The 16,071-nt window shown below is 53.8% G+C and overlaps 1 protein-coding gene across 17 annotated transcripts in view; it reads right to left on the minus strand.

Moving 5' to 3' along the window:
* Window positions 1-16,071, minus strand: part of ARHGEF2 (Rho/Rac guanine nucleotide exchange factor 2) — a 47,606-nt gene that overhangs the window by 6,288 nt on the left and 25,247 nt on the right. For 5 of the 17 annotated variants that reach the window (XM_081305846.1, XM_081305845.1, XM_081305831.1 and 2 more), the window contains 17 exons: window positions 13,550-13,694; window positions 11,406-11,473; window positions 11,020-11,083; window positions 10,250-10,379; window positions 9,733-9,842; window positions 9,448-9,594; window positions 8,277-8,527; window positions 7,955-8,080; window positions 7,553-7,670; window positions 7,130-7,378; window positions 4,934-5,010; window positions 4,024-4,193; window positions 2,815-2,882; window positions 1,031-1,231; window positions 578-697; window positions 375-442; window positions 198-233 (listed from right to left, as the gene is read on the minus strand). In XM_081305846.1, coding sequence (XP_081161972.1) covers window positions 198-233; window positions 375-442; window positions 578-697; window positions 1,031-1,231; window positions 2,815-2,882; window positions 4,024-4,193; window positions 4,934-5,010; window positions 7,130-7,378; window positions 7,553-7,670; window positions 7,955-8,080; window positions 8,277-8,527; window positions 9,448-9,594; window positions 9,733-9,842; window positions 10,250-10,379; window positions 11,020-11,083; window positions 11,406-11,473; window positions 13,550-13,676 — 2,130 coding nt within the window. In that variant the 5' untranslated portion in view covers window positions 13,677-13,694. Of the gene's footprint in view, window positions 1-197; window positions 234-374; window positions 443-577; window positions 698-1,030; window positions 1,232-2,814; window positions 2,883-4,023; window positions 4,194-4,933; window positions 5,011-7,129; window positions 7,379-7,552; window positions 7,671-7,954; window positions 8,081-8,276; window positions 8,528-9,447; window positions 9,595-9,732; window positions 9,843-10,249; window positions 10,380-11,019; window positions 11,084-11,405; window positions 11,474-13,549; window positions 13,695-13,912; window positions 14,040-16,071 lie in introns of those variants that run through there. The other 12 variants (XM_081305835.1, XM_081305833.1, XM_081305832.1 and 9 more) reach the window with 7 other exon arrangements.

Genomic DNA, 16,071 nt, shown 5'->3' on the forward strand with positions numbered 1-16,071 from the left:
GAGGGTGGGAACAGTGCCCAAGCTTCAGGACGGAAGAACTGTCCAGAAGTTGAACAAGAGTGGGTGTGGGGACAACAGGATCTCGAGACACTCTGAAGTCCACACGCTGTCCCCCGCACCACTCCAAATTGGGGTTTTTCAGGCTGAGAATACCGCCCCCCCCATCAGGCTCCTGTGCTATCAAGTTCCCGCCTCACCTCTTGGGGGGATCTCAGCTGGTTTCCATTTCGATCCTGCAGAAATGGGCAAGGGTGGGGAGTCAGCAGACCCCCCAAGTCCCTGGTGCCTGCCCCTGAGAACTCTGTGCGGAGCACCCACTGGTCTGCTATCCCCTGCCCAACCTCCAGCCACATCCTGGAATCTCAAGGACCCACCTTCTGGCTGGAGTCGGAGTCGGCTCTGCAGAGTTCAATGGAACCATTGAAGGTTCTGGCCTCCCCGTCTGTTGAGAGGTGGAAAAGGATGGGCTGAGCTCAGTTTCCCAGGGTCCTGACCCGCTCCATCCCTGGCACTGCCCCTCCCACAGTCTTTTCAGCTCCTCCCACATACTGCATGGGTCCCCTGCCCTGGCACTCACTGGCAGTAACCCCAGGACTCGTGTTACCACCGCTGTCCGGTTCCAAGGGCAGGGCTGACTCTCGGGGTGTCAGGAGCAGCTCCACTCCAGGCCCCACCAGCAGGTCTTTCAAGCCCTCCACTGAGGGAAAGAGGTTAAGGACAGGAATGACAGACCACTCTGAGGTGTATCGTTCACCCGACAGACACACAAGCCACCCGAGCCAGACCCCTCCAGGACAGTGGGGTTTAACCCACAATCCCACAGAAGACAAAGGGCCTCGAAGAAGCCCGGTGGGGAGCAGGAGCAAGTGCAGTGGGAGAGGTGTCAGCAACCCACCCGCCAACTGGCATAGGACGGGCACTCTGGCCACACGCTGTGGGGTACACCTCCGCCTGTGTGTACCCAGATCTAGCCAAGTGTCCATATTCTGACGGTGAGCACACAAGCCGATCTCCCCCAGAGCCCCCTCACCCTCACGGATAGCATCCTGCAGCAGCCGCTCGCCACGGGGGGATTCCAGGGACTCAGAGCGGAAAAGGCCCCTGGGCAGGGTGGGCAGGGACATTCCACTGCCACCGTCTTCTTCTGCCTGGAAGTGGGTCATCTCAGCAAACAGCCCGACCTTCTCCTGCAGCAGCTCCACCAGTGCGCGGTCCTTCTGCTGCAGCTCCACTGCAGATAAGGAACAGATGAGCACCCGGGGCCAGGGCCCAGGAGAGCCAGTGGAGGGCTGGGTGGAGTGGCAGGACTTCACTTTGGGTGCTCAACCTCTGAGCCATACCCCCAGCCCTGTTTTATATTTTGAGACAAGGTCTCACTGAGTGGCTTAGCGCCTGGCTTTTGCTGAGACTGGCTTTGAACTCATGATCCTCCTGCCTCAGCCTCCTGAGCCGCTGGGAATACAGGGGTACGCCACTGGGCAGGCTATTTTATTTATTTTTATGTGGTGCTGAGGATTGAACCCAGTGCCCTCACACATGCTAGACAAGCACTCTACCACTAGGCCACAATCCAGCCCCTCCTTTATTCTTCCCTGCTAGTGGGATGCAGATGTGATGGTGGAGCTGAAGAAGCCACTTTGGATGTAGAGATGAAAGTTGAAGATGGCAGAGCTGTAACGCTATCTTACACTTCTTACTCTTGGACTCTTAAATAGGAATAATCTACATTTCTGGTTTTTTGGGTACCAGAGATTGAATTCAGGGGCACTTCACCACTAAGTAATATCCCTAACCCTTTTTATTTCGAGACAGGGTCTCACTAAGTTGCTGAAGCTGGCCTTAAACTTGTAATCCTCCTGCCGCAGCTTATTGAGTTGTTGGGATCACAGGCAGGTGGCACTGTGTCTAGCCAAGAAATAATCTACTTTTTAAAAAGGGGACTTTTGTTGGTATTTCTGTATAGCAGTTAGGTCACATATACCCTAAGCGATATTAAGGCTCTATGATAAAAAAGTAAGTTCCTTGCCCAACCCTGGTCTTCCTAATTTCCTGTTCCAGACACAGCCACAGTAATATCTTTCTAGTAATATCACACACATACACACAGACAACATGTATGTAATTATATCTATCCACATTTTGTAAATGTGTATGGAGTACTAAGGAGTAACCCAGGGGCACTTAACTACTGAGCCACATCCCCAGCCCTTTTAATGTTTTATTTTGAGACAGGGTCTCACTTAATTGCTTAAGGCCTTGAACTTGCAATTCTCCTGCCTCAGCCTCCCTAGTTGCTAGGATTACAGGTATGAGCCTCTGCACTAGCTAGCACATTACTTTCTTCTTCTTCTTTTTTAATTTTTTTTTTTTGTTGTAGTTGGACACAATACCTTTATTTTATTTGTTTATTTTTATGTGGTGCGGGGGATTGAACCCAGTGCCTCACGCATGCTAGGCAAGCACTCTACCCCTGAGGCACAACCCTGGCCCCTCCACATTACTTTTAAACAAAGTGTAGCATACACTTTACATTGTCTAACATTTTGCTTTCTTCACTTAATGTGTTTGGTTTTAGATCTATACCAGCCCTCATGGAGCTATCTCATCTTTTAATAGTTGCGTAGTATTCCATTGTGTGGATATGTCATAAATCATGTGACAAGTTCCCTATAAGTATACATTTTTTTAAGTTGTAAATAAAATGTAAATTTATTTTCTCATTTTTATGGGTGCTAAGAATCAAACCCAGTGCCTCACACATGTCAAACAAGCACTCTACCACTGAGCTACAACCTCAGCCCCAGGGGGACTTACTCTTGATCCGCCGTAGGTATGCCTCATCCTCCGTCTCAATCAGGGGGAAGTCCTCCCTGGATGGGCATCTGGAGGGGTCACAGGTTGGACAGGGTTTAGGAAGACACTAGGTCACAAACCCGGTGTCGGCCTTCCCTCACTTCCCACACTCCCCTCGTCTAGTCAGGCTCTTCATCTTCAGTTCATGCCCTGATGGCATTCATTCTTTTTTTTTTTTTTTTTAAATATTACTTTTTAGTGTTAGGTGGACACAATATCTTTATTTTTATGTGGTGCTGAGGATCGACCCAGGCCCTCATGCATGCTAGGTGAGCACTCCACCACTGAGCCCCAGCCCAGCCAGATGTCACTCATTCTTGACCTCTCCTTCTCTTTTCACTGACTGTCTGTGTTTGAAGGACATAAAGATTATAAAAATCCTGTCTAGGGGTGTAGCTCAGGTTCTAGCATGTGAAAAAATAAGCAAAATACTTCAGAATTCTTTGTTGTAATTTTCTTTTCTTCAATAGCAGATTGAGCCCAAGTGCTCTACTACTGAGCTACATCCCCAGCCCTTTTTATTTTTATTTTGAGACAGGATTGTTGCTAAGTTGACCAGAGTGGTCTCAAACTTGTGATCCTCCTTCCTCAGCCTCCCAAGTTGCTGGGATTATGGGCAGGCACCACCACACCTGGCTCAAGAACTCAATCTCAACCTTGCACTGTGCTTTGACTTCTTTTACCATCACAATTAAACATACAGTTGACTCCTCAAATCTAGTGTGTGCCCTGGAGATTTGCTGCTTTAGCACATCAACCAGTTTCCTTCTTGCGTCCATGATTTTGAGTCTTCTCTCTAGCATCAACGTTCTCCTGTTTCATTCATTTTTAGAAAATAAAAGTAAATCGCAATATGATCCAAATCACGTCCCTGTGCCTGCACACCAAGTGGAACCGTCCTGCTGGCCGGCAGGTGTCCCCCGTGGCAGCTCTGAGCCTGCGTCTCTTGTCAGCTCGTGCTGCATCTGAAGGGTGGCTGGCCTTGTAAGCATATAAAATATGATGACGGGATATAAAGATCATAGGGGACCTTTCTGTTCTGGCCCACCTTGTCTCTCCCCACGTCTCTGCCTCCGCCTCTGAATGCTGGTTCTGTCCTCAGCACTATGGCCTGGGACCCAAGGCTGCGGGAGAGTCCATACGCACATACAGGTAGCAAGCAACACTCACACGCGCACACTCTGCTGAATGACACGGATCCAGGTGCTCCGGTCATCCCGGGACGCTGTATGCACCTCATACATCTCGGGCGGGGCCGCGCTGATCAGGAACATCCCTTTTTCCTGGTTGGCGATGTCCCGCACTATCAGATTCTGCAGCGACACCACTGAGGGCTTGTCCTGCCAGTCGGTGGAGAGGAAGGATTAGGATTAGGAATTCTGAGGTGCTTGGATCTTCAACCTAAGAATGCCCCAAGGATTGAGGAAGACCTCCTACAATACAAGTCAAGAGGCCAGGCTCCAGTGCCATCTAGGAAAAACTTATAAGAGCTAGGAGCAATGGCGCATGGCTGTAAACGCGTGGGCTCAGGGGCTGAGACAGGAGAATCACAGGTTTAAGACCAGTCTCAGCAACTTAGCCAGACCCTGTCTCTAAATAAAATATATTAAAAAAAGGCTGGAAATGTGGCTCAGTGGTGAAGCACCCCCTGGTTCAATCCCTGGAACCCTCCACCTAAAAAAAAAAAAAAGGATGGGCCGGGGATGTGGCTCAAGCGGTAGCACGCTCGCCTGGCATGCGTGCGGGCCCCGGTTCGATCCTCAGCACCACATACAAACAAAGATGTTGTGTCCGCCAATAACTAAAAAATAAATATTAAAAAATTCTCTCTCTCTCCTCTCTCACTCTAAAAAAAAAGGAAAGAAGAATGAACTGGGCATGGTGGCACATGCCAATAATCCCAGTGACTCAGGAGGCTGAGGCAAGAGGATCACAGGTTAGAGTCCAGCCTCAGCAGCTTAGTGAGGCCTTAAACAATTTATCGGGACCCTGTCTCAAAATAGAAAATAAATTGGGGATGTGGCTCAGTGGTTGAGGGCCCCTGGCTTCAATCCATGGTAGCAAGCAGAAGGTGTCTCACCAGGGCAGGAAAGATGTACTTCTGGTCCTTCTCCTGGAGAAATAGCAGCACATCCGTCATCAGCAGCATCAGCACATCTGGTTGGGGAATGAAGGCAGAGAAACAGCACTAAAGGGTCTGACAGGTGCTGCCCTTGATCCCAGGGACCAGGCCCACCCTGTCAGCAGGAACTTCCAACCCCTCATCCTGCTCTCTTCCCTCTGGTCACTTATCCCACCTTCTCAAGACTTCCTACCTCCCCATTTTTGGAGCATAGAGAGGGAGGGGCAAAGAAAGATGCCTCAGAGGAAATGCTTTTGGGGCCGGTAGAGACCAGGGGGTCACAGTGCCTTTGGAAAGAACTCCGTACCCTTACTCAGGTTTCTGAGCCAAGGGTCTACAGGCCCCTAGGGTAGCCACTATTTCAGGGCTCTAGAAACCCTCTGAAGTTTTTACATATTAATAGACACACATGCATTTTTCTGGGTGAAATGGTCTAAAATTTTTTGGTTTTATTTTACTTTTTTTTTTTTTCTTTTCTGTGGGTCTCGCATCCCAGTCTCAAACCCCTGGACTCAAGTGGTCCTCTTGCTTCAGCCTCCCTAGTAGTTGACACTGCAGGCATGTGCTACCACCTCCCAAGAGGCCCAAGATAGTTTTTTTTTTTTTTGTACTGGGGATTGATCCAGGGGCGCTCTACCACTGGGCTACATCCCCAGCCCCACCCTTTTTTTGTGGGGTTGGGGATTAAACCCAGGGCCTGTGCATGCGAGGCAAGCACTCTACCAACTGAGCTATATCCCCAGCCCCTGATCCTCAGCCTGTTTTGGAATTTTTTTTTTTTTTTTTTTTTTTTTTTAATTTTCAGACAGGGTCTTCCTAGGTTGCTGAAGCTAGCCTCAAACTTTTGATCCTTCTGCCCCAGACTCCTGAATCAGAGTGGCGCACCTGGCAGGTCCAAGATTTTTGTGAGTCACAAGATTCCCAGAACAAGAGGGGCTGTTTTGGGTTTTTTTCTTCCTTTCAGACTTTAAGTGTAACATCTACCTAGTGCTAAGATCTTTTTAGGTATCTGACCTAAATTCCCCCTACCCTAACATATTCCCACTTCCCACTCTGCGCTCAGCAGGGAGGGAGGAAGAAAGTTAGTTTCTTTCCACTAAAGCAGGACTGAAAGGACAGCCTCCCCGTCTGTCTCTGAACAACCCCATCTCCTTGGATCCCAGCAGGATCCGCTTCATCTCCCTTCCTGCCCCCACTCCAGGCTCTCAGATCCTTTGTGGGCCTGCACTGGAAGACGGAGGGGGAGACGAAGGTCAATTCTGTGACACGTGGTGTCACATACTCACCCTTTGCCCTTGGGGATCTTACTAAACTGTGGGCACACAGAAGAGGAGGGTTTTTGCTAAATGCTTCAGAAATAGAGCTCTCCAGCCTTGCTATTTTTACCCCCCCTGCTTTATATTCTTAGCTGCTGCGTGGGAGGGATGGGAAGGAGAAAGGGATGGAGGGAAAAGCTGGTGAAGACTGACAATATCCAGGCCTGGGGAGGAGGGTTTCATGACCTCCATAGAGAAGCCCAGGCAGCCTCCAGCCTCAGGTACCACATTACGGTAGCCCCCATTCCTCGTCCTCAGAACCGAGGCTTGCCCTCTGCTGGCCCTGACTTAGTTAGGAAAGGCTTGCAGGTACGACCAATTCTGGAAAGTACTCCTGGGAAAGTGCGCGCTGCCCTCCAACATGGCCCCCCTCCTCTGCCCTGCCTGTCCCTCCTTGGGCTCAGTGCCTCCCTCTGGGACTTCCCTGGTTGCATTCCCAGAGCTCTGGTGGCTGGGATTCCAGTAGGGGCAATCAACCGCCCTGACCTAGTCTTCTTCACCAACACTGATGGCTCGTGGGCCAGGTCTGTAACTCAGCGACAGGACACTGGCCTAGCGTGTGTGAGGCCCTGGGTTCAATCCCAAATAGCACCAAGTAAATAAATAAATAGAGCTGGTGGCTCTCTGAGCACGCAAGGACCATAGAAATAAATCCGTACCGACAAGTCCCTGTCCTGTCCATGATGTTCAATGCGCAATGGAGACTTTTGCTACAACAGACCATGTCTTTTCCTCCCACTGAGACTCGCCCCTGGGTCAGGACTGCACAACAGGGTCCTCAAGGAGGGTACATCTCCCACCCTCCGAGGCTGGACTCTTGCTGGGTCAGGTTACTGACCTTTGAAGCGCCCGGTTGCTGTCTTCCAGAGCAGGCAGCCATCATGGATGAGCTTGCGCCGTAGAAGTTCCTCTCGGCCAAAGGGCCCCTTGCCAGGCACCGGGGCCTGGGCCCGAGGGTCCATGCGGTTGTAAATCTCCTGCAGACGGGCCCCTTTCTCTAGCTCATGCACATCCTGGTCCACGTTGGACAGCAACTCCTTCACCAGCCCCAGTGCCGCTGTTAGGTCCTGGCGCTCCTCCTCAGCCCCTGGTGCCAGAGGGTGGGCGTAGGGCATGGCACACCTGGCTGCACTCCAGCCCCAACTCCCAGGGGTCTGGATTCCACCTGGAGGCTGCCCAGGGTCCCACGCCTTGTAGGGCCACCGCGAGCCTTTGCTCATCGCAGGCACCCTCTCTACCCACACCTGCGAGTCCCGCTCACCATGGGAATGCTGTAGGATGCGGTTGATGAGCACTGGGTACTTGGTGATACGCTGAGTCACCAGGAGAATGCACTCCTGGACCCCGTGCCGCTTCAGCACAGCTGAACGGGTCACTTTCTGAAAGGGAAGGGGCAGGGCTTGGGGTCATCGGCCATTTACCTCATACTAGGTGACAGTGCTGGACAAGTGGGTACCAGCACCACGCGTCTATGGTCAGGACCAATTTGATAAGGTGTGAGAAGTATGTGGGGAGCTAGCACAACTAGCACAAAGTGCTCTGCCACCATGAGGGGTGACTGTTGATCGGATCCAGGAGTGGACAGGTCCATAAATGGCGAGCCCATGAATGGTCTGGACCAGGACAGGTGGCCTGAGCACAGGTCCTAGGGAGGATTGCTCACCCGGATGAACTGCTGGAAGCGTTTGTCTCGGGCATACAGCTCCTTATAGAGCTTTAAGGCCTTGGTGTGCCGGCTGCAGAACTCTGCATAGGTCTTCCGCATCTGCTCCGCACTGGGACCTGAGAACTAGAGGTCGGGGAGTGAGGCTAGCTCAGCATTTCCCCCAAAGTCACAGCTTATCCCCTGGACCTGCCTTGGGCCTCCTGCCAACAGGCTGGCTTCTTGCCCCTCCAGCTAAAGTTCTGTTGTAGGCAAGAAACAAGCCCACCCCACCCCCAGTCACACCTCCATGAACACTGCCCAGGGGTCCTGCCTCTCCCACCTGGCTGATGAGCAGGTCACCCAAGCGATGGATGACAAAGTTCCGGGAGCTGCCAGGGCACAGAGCCTGCCGTCGGCGTTCTAACAGCTGGCTGAGGAAGCGCGTATGGATGTCACTGAGCTCATCCACACAGGGGAACAGGCCCTGCACAACTCCTGGCTCCAACTGCAGCTCTTCCAGCATCCCCGTGCGGAAGAGGCGGGTCATGATCTTCAGCGTCCTCACATGGTGCAGCTCCGTCTGAATCAGCTCTGTGGGGACAATGGTACGCTTGGTTTTCTGCTCTGGCTTGGCCATGATTTGTGGGGCCCTAGGTTGGTCCCTTTCAGGTTAATATCTCCATTACTGAGATCTTAGATAATATTTTTGGTACTGAGGATTAACCAGGGTGCTCTACCACTGAGGTACAACCTCAGCGCCCCTCCTCTTTATCTATCTATCTATCCATCTATTTATTTATTTTATGTGGTGCTGAGGATCGAACCCAGGGCCTCACTCCTATGAGGCAAGTGCTCTACCACTGAGCTACAGCCCCAGCCCCCAACCTCAGCCCTTTTCATTTTTTATTTTGAGACACTAAGTTGCCAAGGCTGGCTTGAACTTATAGTCCTTCCACCTCAGCCTCTCAGTCACTAGAATTATAGGTGTGCACCATTAGAAATGTCTGGAGTCCCCAGCACAGTGTTGGGTATGGAAAAGATACAGAATGGGAACTAAATTGAAGAAAAAATAAAAGTGGAGCCTTGGAGCCAGGCATGGTGGCATACACCTTTAATTCCAGTGACTTGGGAGGCTGAGGCTGGAGGATTACAAGTTCAAAGCTAGCCTCAGCAATTTAGTGAGACCTTAAGCAACTTAGCAAGACCCTGTCTCAAAATAAAACATTAAGAAAAAATGGCTGGAGATGTAGCTCAGGGGTTATACGCAAGTGCCCCTGAATCCAATCTTTGGTACCAAAAAAAAAAAAAAAAGATGGGACCTTGGCCATAGAACCGAGAGGTAAAGGCCCAGAGGGAAACCTGATACCAAGCAGGGTCGTGGAGGTCAACAGGTTAGGAGGCAAAGGTCGAAAGAGGCGGGAGATGGCAGAAAGTAGGACACAGAGAAACAAGTAGGACACAGAGAAACGGGATCTGGTGAAGGAGGAGGAAGGCAGGGTGGGCGTGCTCACCGTAGATGACGTCCTGCTGCTTCATCACCTCCTTCTTGTGCTGCTGCAGGAAGCTGCTATCCACAGCAAGGCTCCAGGAATCAGCCGCAAAGTCCTTCTCATCCATTTCAAAGTCGCTCATCAGCTCATTGTAGATCACCTCTGCACCTGGACCCCAGTGGGGGCGGCAACTCAGTCAGACCCTCTTCAGTGGGTCCTGGGCCCCCCCAGGTGCTTCCACCAGCCACTCATCTCCATCCCCTCTTCGTCTTCCCCGGGTCAGCCCCAGGCCCTGGCCACACTCACCTTCATCAATGAGGGACTCCACCGACTGGGTTCGGTTCCGCATATTGAGCGAGTCTGTAGACTGAGAGAGGATCCGACGCAGCCCCAGGGGCGTCTCATCATTGAAATGTCTAAAGGAAGTGGAGGCTGTCTGCATCACCCTCACTCAGGCCAAAGAGCCCTTCCCCGGCGGGGACCCAAGGTGGGATCTGAGAGGTGGTCACCTGTGTTCTCCTTACTCCTATTTTTGTGGCAGTGCTGGGATTGAGCCTGGCAGTACTCTACTACTGAACTGCATCCTCAGCACCTCTTGTTTTTTTATTCTGATGCAGGGTCTTGCTAAGTTACCCAGGGCTGGCCTGCAACTTTCAATCCTCCTGCCTCAGTCCCCCCTGAGTTGCCGGGATCACAGGTGTGCACCACCCCACCACCTGGTTCTCTGTCTCCAATTCTGAACTCAGGGACAGAAGACCCTCTCGGCTCCCTAGGGCTCCCTACTCTCTGCTGCCTAGCTCCCCTTCCCCAAATAAAGGCTCACCCAGCAATGTTGGTGGTGGAAACACTCTTGGCTAAAGACAAGGATGAGCGGCCACGGCGGGAGCCCAGGAGGGACTGCCGGAAGCTGTCAGCGGGGTAGATGGCTGAGGAGGGCCGCTCTCGGGTGGCTGCTGTTGGGGAGACACGGTGAGCAGGCAATTCCAAACGCTGGTGCCCTCCCAGGATTCGGAGCTCCTAGGCTCCTCCTCACTGGAAAGGAAGTGTCCTCTCCCGCCTTCCCTTTTGTACAAGAGAGATGGTCACAGTGACAACAATGCCACTGTCCATTTACTGCATCCTCCAGTGTTCACGTGTCGGTGACACATCTCCCCCAAACAGCCTGAGAGCACACTGAAGCTCAGGAAAGCAGAAAGACCTGTCCAGGGTGACCCAGGGATGGCGAGTAGGGACACGGGCTCTGCTCTTCCTGCCTGAGCATCATGTTCTTTCTGTCATACCAAACCTGTCAGAACGGACACTTGACAGCCACTGCCAACACTCCCCCAAATGTCGTGTATACAACTGACAAAAACAACAAAGGACGCGGCCAACTCAGGTGACCAACCATCCCACGGCTTATCACATTGGGTCTTTCCCGTTCTGCCCCTAAACCCAGGAACTTGTGTCATCCGTTAAGCCCCACTAGCTGCCTCCACTAAGGAGAGGAAGGTGCTGTGCCTGGGAATGACCTCAGGGGGGCAGCAGAGCCTGTGGACTGAGCTGCCCGAGGTCCAGGGTCTCAAGGGAGCCCCCCCACTCCCCACTACTCACTCTTACTGCGAAGGGAAACAGACTGCAAGGCAGTGTTGTTCTTCAGCAGGGCGGCTTTCTGTTGCTGTGAGACAGAGCGAAAGAGACACCAGGAACAGCTGTCACCCAAGGATCCCCCCCCCAGGCCTGGAGTAGGAGCTGGGCAGCTAGCCCCTCAGGAGAAAGCTGGCACTGTGGTTAAGGGCATGGGGTGGCTGACATAACTCCAATTCTGTGGGGCTGTATCTAGAGCCATAGGCCTGGCCACTCAGGGGACCCAGGGCCGGGGGTCAGGTTCTGGGTTGCCCTGTGGTATGGAGGAGGTGGCAGGGGATGAATAGAAAAGGCTTGAGGTCACCACACTTCCTGCCCTCTCCCCCAGCCCTCTGCCCTCCCTGCCATCTCACCTTCTGCTTGACCTTGGTACAGTTGGCGAGGGTGTCTTTACAGCGGTTGTGGATAGTCACATTGCAGGCTGGGAGGGTGGGGTAGAGAGGGTGAAGGGAGGGCCAGGTGGTACAGGAGGGGACACACCCACATGCAGACACCCGAGTCCCCCTAGCCACACGGTCCTCAGACACTCTCCCCCTTCCCAGACTTCTCAGCCATTGCCACACCCCACTCCCTCCCTCCCACAGCCCTTTCCTTCAAGCAGGAAGTGGAGAGGGTGGTCTGGGTATGAAATGAAATAAAGCAATCAGGAGAGATGGACAACCCTGAACCAAAAATGGCCGTGACGGGACAGGAGGGAGAAGGGGTCATGCTGCCAGGGATGAGCTCAAACACAAAAGAGGTGGAGAGTGGCAGATGGGAGCCAGGACTCCCACAGAACAGGAGATGGCACCGAGGCAGCTGGGATGGCAGCTAGGGCAGAGGGGGACAGTAACATGCCCTGAGCAAATGCCCAACCTTTAATCTATCCCATCAATCCTTGGAGGCTGACTCAACTATCCTCACTTTACAAATGAGGAACGTGTCCTGGAGAAGCTCAATCCCCTGCTGGTGGTGAAGCAGGCCTGAATTCAAAGACCAGACTCCTCCCGTTGTCCCACAAGGATGCCACAGACTCTGGCCGGGTCTAAGCAACTCCAAGGTGGACGGATCCAGCGGGGAAGTCGAGACAAGTCCCTGCCCTGCCCTGCCCTGCCCTGCCTGCCAGCCTCCTCTGTGGCTTGCAGTCAGCCTGCCTTCTCCCTGCCAGGCCTGGGGAGTCCTATTCCCCATGTAAGGCAAACCCACAGCTCCCACACTCCATCTGCTGCTCCGCACCCCCCACCCCACCTTGCCACGGGGTAGGAGAGAAAAGAAGGGAGGAGGCGTAGCCAAGCTCCAGTGCAGGACCACTGCCATCCCCTGCCCCAAATGCCCTCATCCTCAGCCTCCCCAGCTTCCCCTCCCCCACCAACACCACCGGAAACTCTGCTAACTCCTTCAGACAATACCCAGCACCATGCTCACTTCCACAAATACAAGGCCAACAGGGTGGGGCCCAGGGGCAGACAGTGGGGCTGCACGGTGCTCACCCCCACTGGAGCTCCCTTTTCCTACCCCCAACACCTAGTGTCTCTGGATCGAACCTCCGCTTTCCACCTGCTCTCAAAATAGGGCTGCCCGCCTCCCCAGTTCCCCTGGCAACAAGCTTCCGGATTGGATATTTTGTCAGGTCTCTAGAGGGATCTAGATTGGGTTTCCCTCCTCGCCCTCCTAACTCTAAATCAAGCAAGTGAGGAAGTAGAGGGGAGACCTCACTGGTTCTTTCTGGGGGCTTCTCCCCCCAGTTCCACGGGGATTTGGAGGGGCAGTGCTTCTGCTACGCTGGCCAGTACCAGTCGGAGGCATCTCGGCCATAAATTTGGGGAGAACCGGGGGAGGGGTAAAGTGGAAACCCTCCACATAGGAGTCGCAGGGAAGGAACTCCCTGTCCATGCTCCAAATCAGGTTTGCCCTCAGACCCGGTGAGGCCTGGGTGCCCTAGTCCCTTGCCCTCCTCCACACGTCCCTGCTGGCTTCCTACGCTGTCTCTCAGATTGGAAACTGATCTGGATGATCAGATGGGGGGACCTCATCCCACCCTCTCCTTGAAACAGGGATTTCACAGACTCCACCCACAGTCAATAGATAGGAAGGGCAAAGGCACCCTGAATGTACAGTTCTGCCCAGGAAGATGGGCGGAACCAGCTGCAAGGTTGATAGCTTTCTGGCCAGATCCTCTCTCACCCCCCTCTGCAGACACATTCTTGCTTCTTCTCCAATCACTTCCCCTAACCCTCAACAGCTGTTCAGGAGCGAGAGGGATACCCAGTGGTGACAGCTGCAAGCAGAGTCCTCCCAGCCTCCCCTCATCACATTCCCCAATAGACCCGCTCATGCCACATTCCAACAGCCACCACCCTCAGGGTGAGAAAGGGAGCAAGCATCTGGCCCCGGCACTTGGGCCCAGCTGGGGGTTCAGAAAGGGAAAGTCCCCCGTGTGGATCCAGGGCAGACAGGACAGATGGGAAGACAGGGTCGGTGGGCACCAGGTCTGAGTGACAGGGGCCAAATAACTTACTTGGGCAGACGAGGGCTTCCTTGGCGGTGATACTCTTGTTACAGGCATAGCACATGGTCATGCCCGAAACCGTGATGGTGGTGAAGAGGTGCCCGTTGGTATAGCGGGCATCCTTGGCTTCCTTCATCTTCTCCTTTTCCCGGGCCTGTGGAAGGAGCAGGAGACACAGGAAGTGAAGTTGGACGATGCCAGGGGCCTGGAGTCAGAGACAGGCTGAGGGCAGTGAGAGAGAGAAGCCAGCCTGGGCAGGCTGCAAAGACACCAACTCCACAGCAGGACTGCCCCGGGGCTCAGGGTGGCTGACCAGGAGTAACCAGGCCCTGAGTGGCCAGTCCCGAGAGGGTTTCGGGGTCCCTGACCCACCTGGCCCCTGCGGCTGGGTTGCCTCCTGTTGCCACTCATCTCCCTGCTCTGGAGCGCCGCGTCCTCACTCCACCTCCCAGCCCCAGCTCTGCTCGCCCCCGGGCTGCTGTACTCCCTTCCCTGTGCTGGGGGAGATGCGCAGAGCGGAGGGAGAGCGGGCGAAGCAGAGGGTGCCAGCTCACCAGCGCTTTCCAATCTATGGGAGTGAGCTCCTCTCATAACCATGACAACCGGTGTTGGAGCGGCTGTCTCCGTGGCAGTCACGGGAGGGGGGTGTCAGGGATGGGAGGGCAGGAGATCCCCTTATTAGATTGGCCGAAAGGACAGAATGCCTCCAGGGCCACCCCCAACTCTGGGGTCAGGATGCCAAACCTTTAACTCTTCTACCCACTTAGTCAAGGTCACATGCTGCCCCCTCTCTGGGAGGCAGCGTGCGCCCACTAATCTCTAGGCAGGGGGAACCTGGGTTTGGTCTCAGGTCACTCCTCCTCTCTGGGACCTTTAAGGACAGAAACAGCCAGCCAGCTTGGTTGTCCCAGCAGAAAATCCCCCCCTGCAGCCTAACCTTTATCCTTCTCAAATTACACTCCAGAGACAAGACCCGTAAGAGCTCTCAACTGCTCCTAATCCAAACGGTCTCCCTCATTCTAGAAGTCCTTTCTGACATCTACCTCCCTCCTTCCAGCCCTGCTCTCTGCAGAGATGGGGCACACCCCACATGGCCCCTCCAACCTCAGGCGGGCCTTTCCCATCTCGGCCTTCCTTCTCCAGCTGCCCACTGGCCTGTGAGTCAAGTCACTCTCTCTGACTTCTTTTCTGTCCTTCCTCAAGCCCCTGAGCTTCCTCAAAAGCCTATGAAGGTGGCGCTGGGGCTGGGGCTGGGGCTGGGGCTGGGTGGTAGCGGCTCGCCTAGCACGCGTGAGGCACTGGGTTCCGGCCTCAGCACCACGTAAAAACAAGATAATATGTCCACCTAAAACTAAAAAAAATAAATATCTTAATATTTATTTACATAAATATTTTTAAAAGGAAAAAAAAAAACACCTATGAAGGTGAGAAGACTGGGAGACCACTGATCCCAGAACCTTCTTCAGTTATCACCTCAGGTCTCTAGATCTCTGTCCTCCAGAGCGGGGGGACAAAGCAGGAAGGGAAGCTAACCACTCCCTTCAAGTTCCCTTTGCCTTTCAGAAACCAAACACCAGAGCCAGCCTTGATGGCACATGCCTGTAACCCCAGGAATTGGGTAGCTCAGGCAACAGGATCACAAGTTCAAGACCAGCCTCAGCAACTGAGAGACACGGTCTCAAAATAATAAAAGGGGCTGTAGAGGTAGTTCAGTGGTTAATCACCCCTGGGTTCAATCCCCAGTATGAAGGAAAAAAGAAAAAAAAAGCAGGATCAGATGGTCGAGGATATGAGCCCCAAAGTTGGGGACCTTGGTGGGGAGCCTTCAACCTGGGCCTGAGGAGGCTGGCCCTGACTGGTTCCAGTCCCACTGGCAGGAGGTGGGGGAGGGGAGAGACGCAGACCAGTGCTCAGGGCAGAGGGGGTAGAAAAGGGAAGTACAGTGGCTGAGTCAACAAATAGGGCCAGAGGGCACGGGGCTGTGGTGACCTGGAGCCCAGGGCACTCTGGTGGCTCCAGATCCTCCTCCCAGCCTCTTCTCAGCCTGAGTTACCTGACAATGAGCAGGGCCCAGAGGCCCAGAGGCCAGTCCTTGTCCCCCCCCCATGCACCTCCCCACCCCCACACTTTTGTTTCTTTCCTCCTGGCTTATCCATTTTTTTGGTACCTGATTGAACCTGGGGTGCTTGACCTCTGAGACACATCCCCAGCCCTTTTTTGTGTTTTATTTAGAGACAGGGTCCGGCTGAGTTGCCAGGGCCTCGCTGGCCACTGGGGTTACAGGCACAAGCCACCTGCGCCCGCTGGCCAGGCCTTCCTTCTCTCCCTATCTCCTGGTCCTCAGCTCTCAGCTCAGGTTCTCCTCCTCTGCGCCTTCACCTGTCTTCCTTGCCTAGGTGGCTTCCTTCAGCTCCGCCCCCATGTGACCACGTGAAGGCCTCGGTGTCCCTCCCTCCGGCCTCCTCCTCCGTGGTGCAGGCCACTCCTCCTCCCCTAGTGCTCCAGCACAGTGGCCTCCCGTTTTCTATACT

The sequence above is a fragment of the Spermophilus citellus genome (genome assembly GCF_964194105.1).
Source record: "Spermophilus citellus genome assembly, chromosome: 9".
NCBI lineage: Eukaryota > Metazoa > Chordata > Mammalia > Rodentia > Sciuridae > Spermophilus > Spermophilus citellus.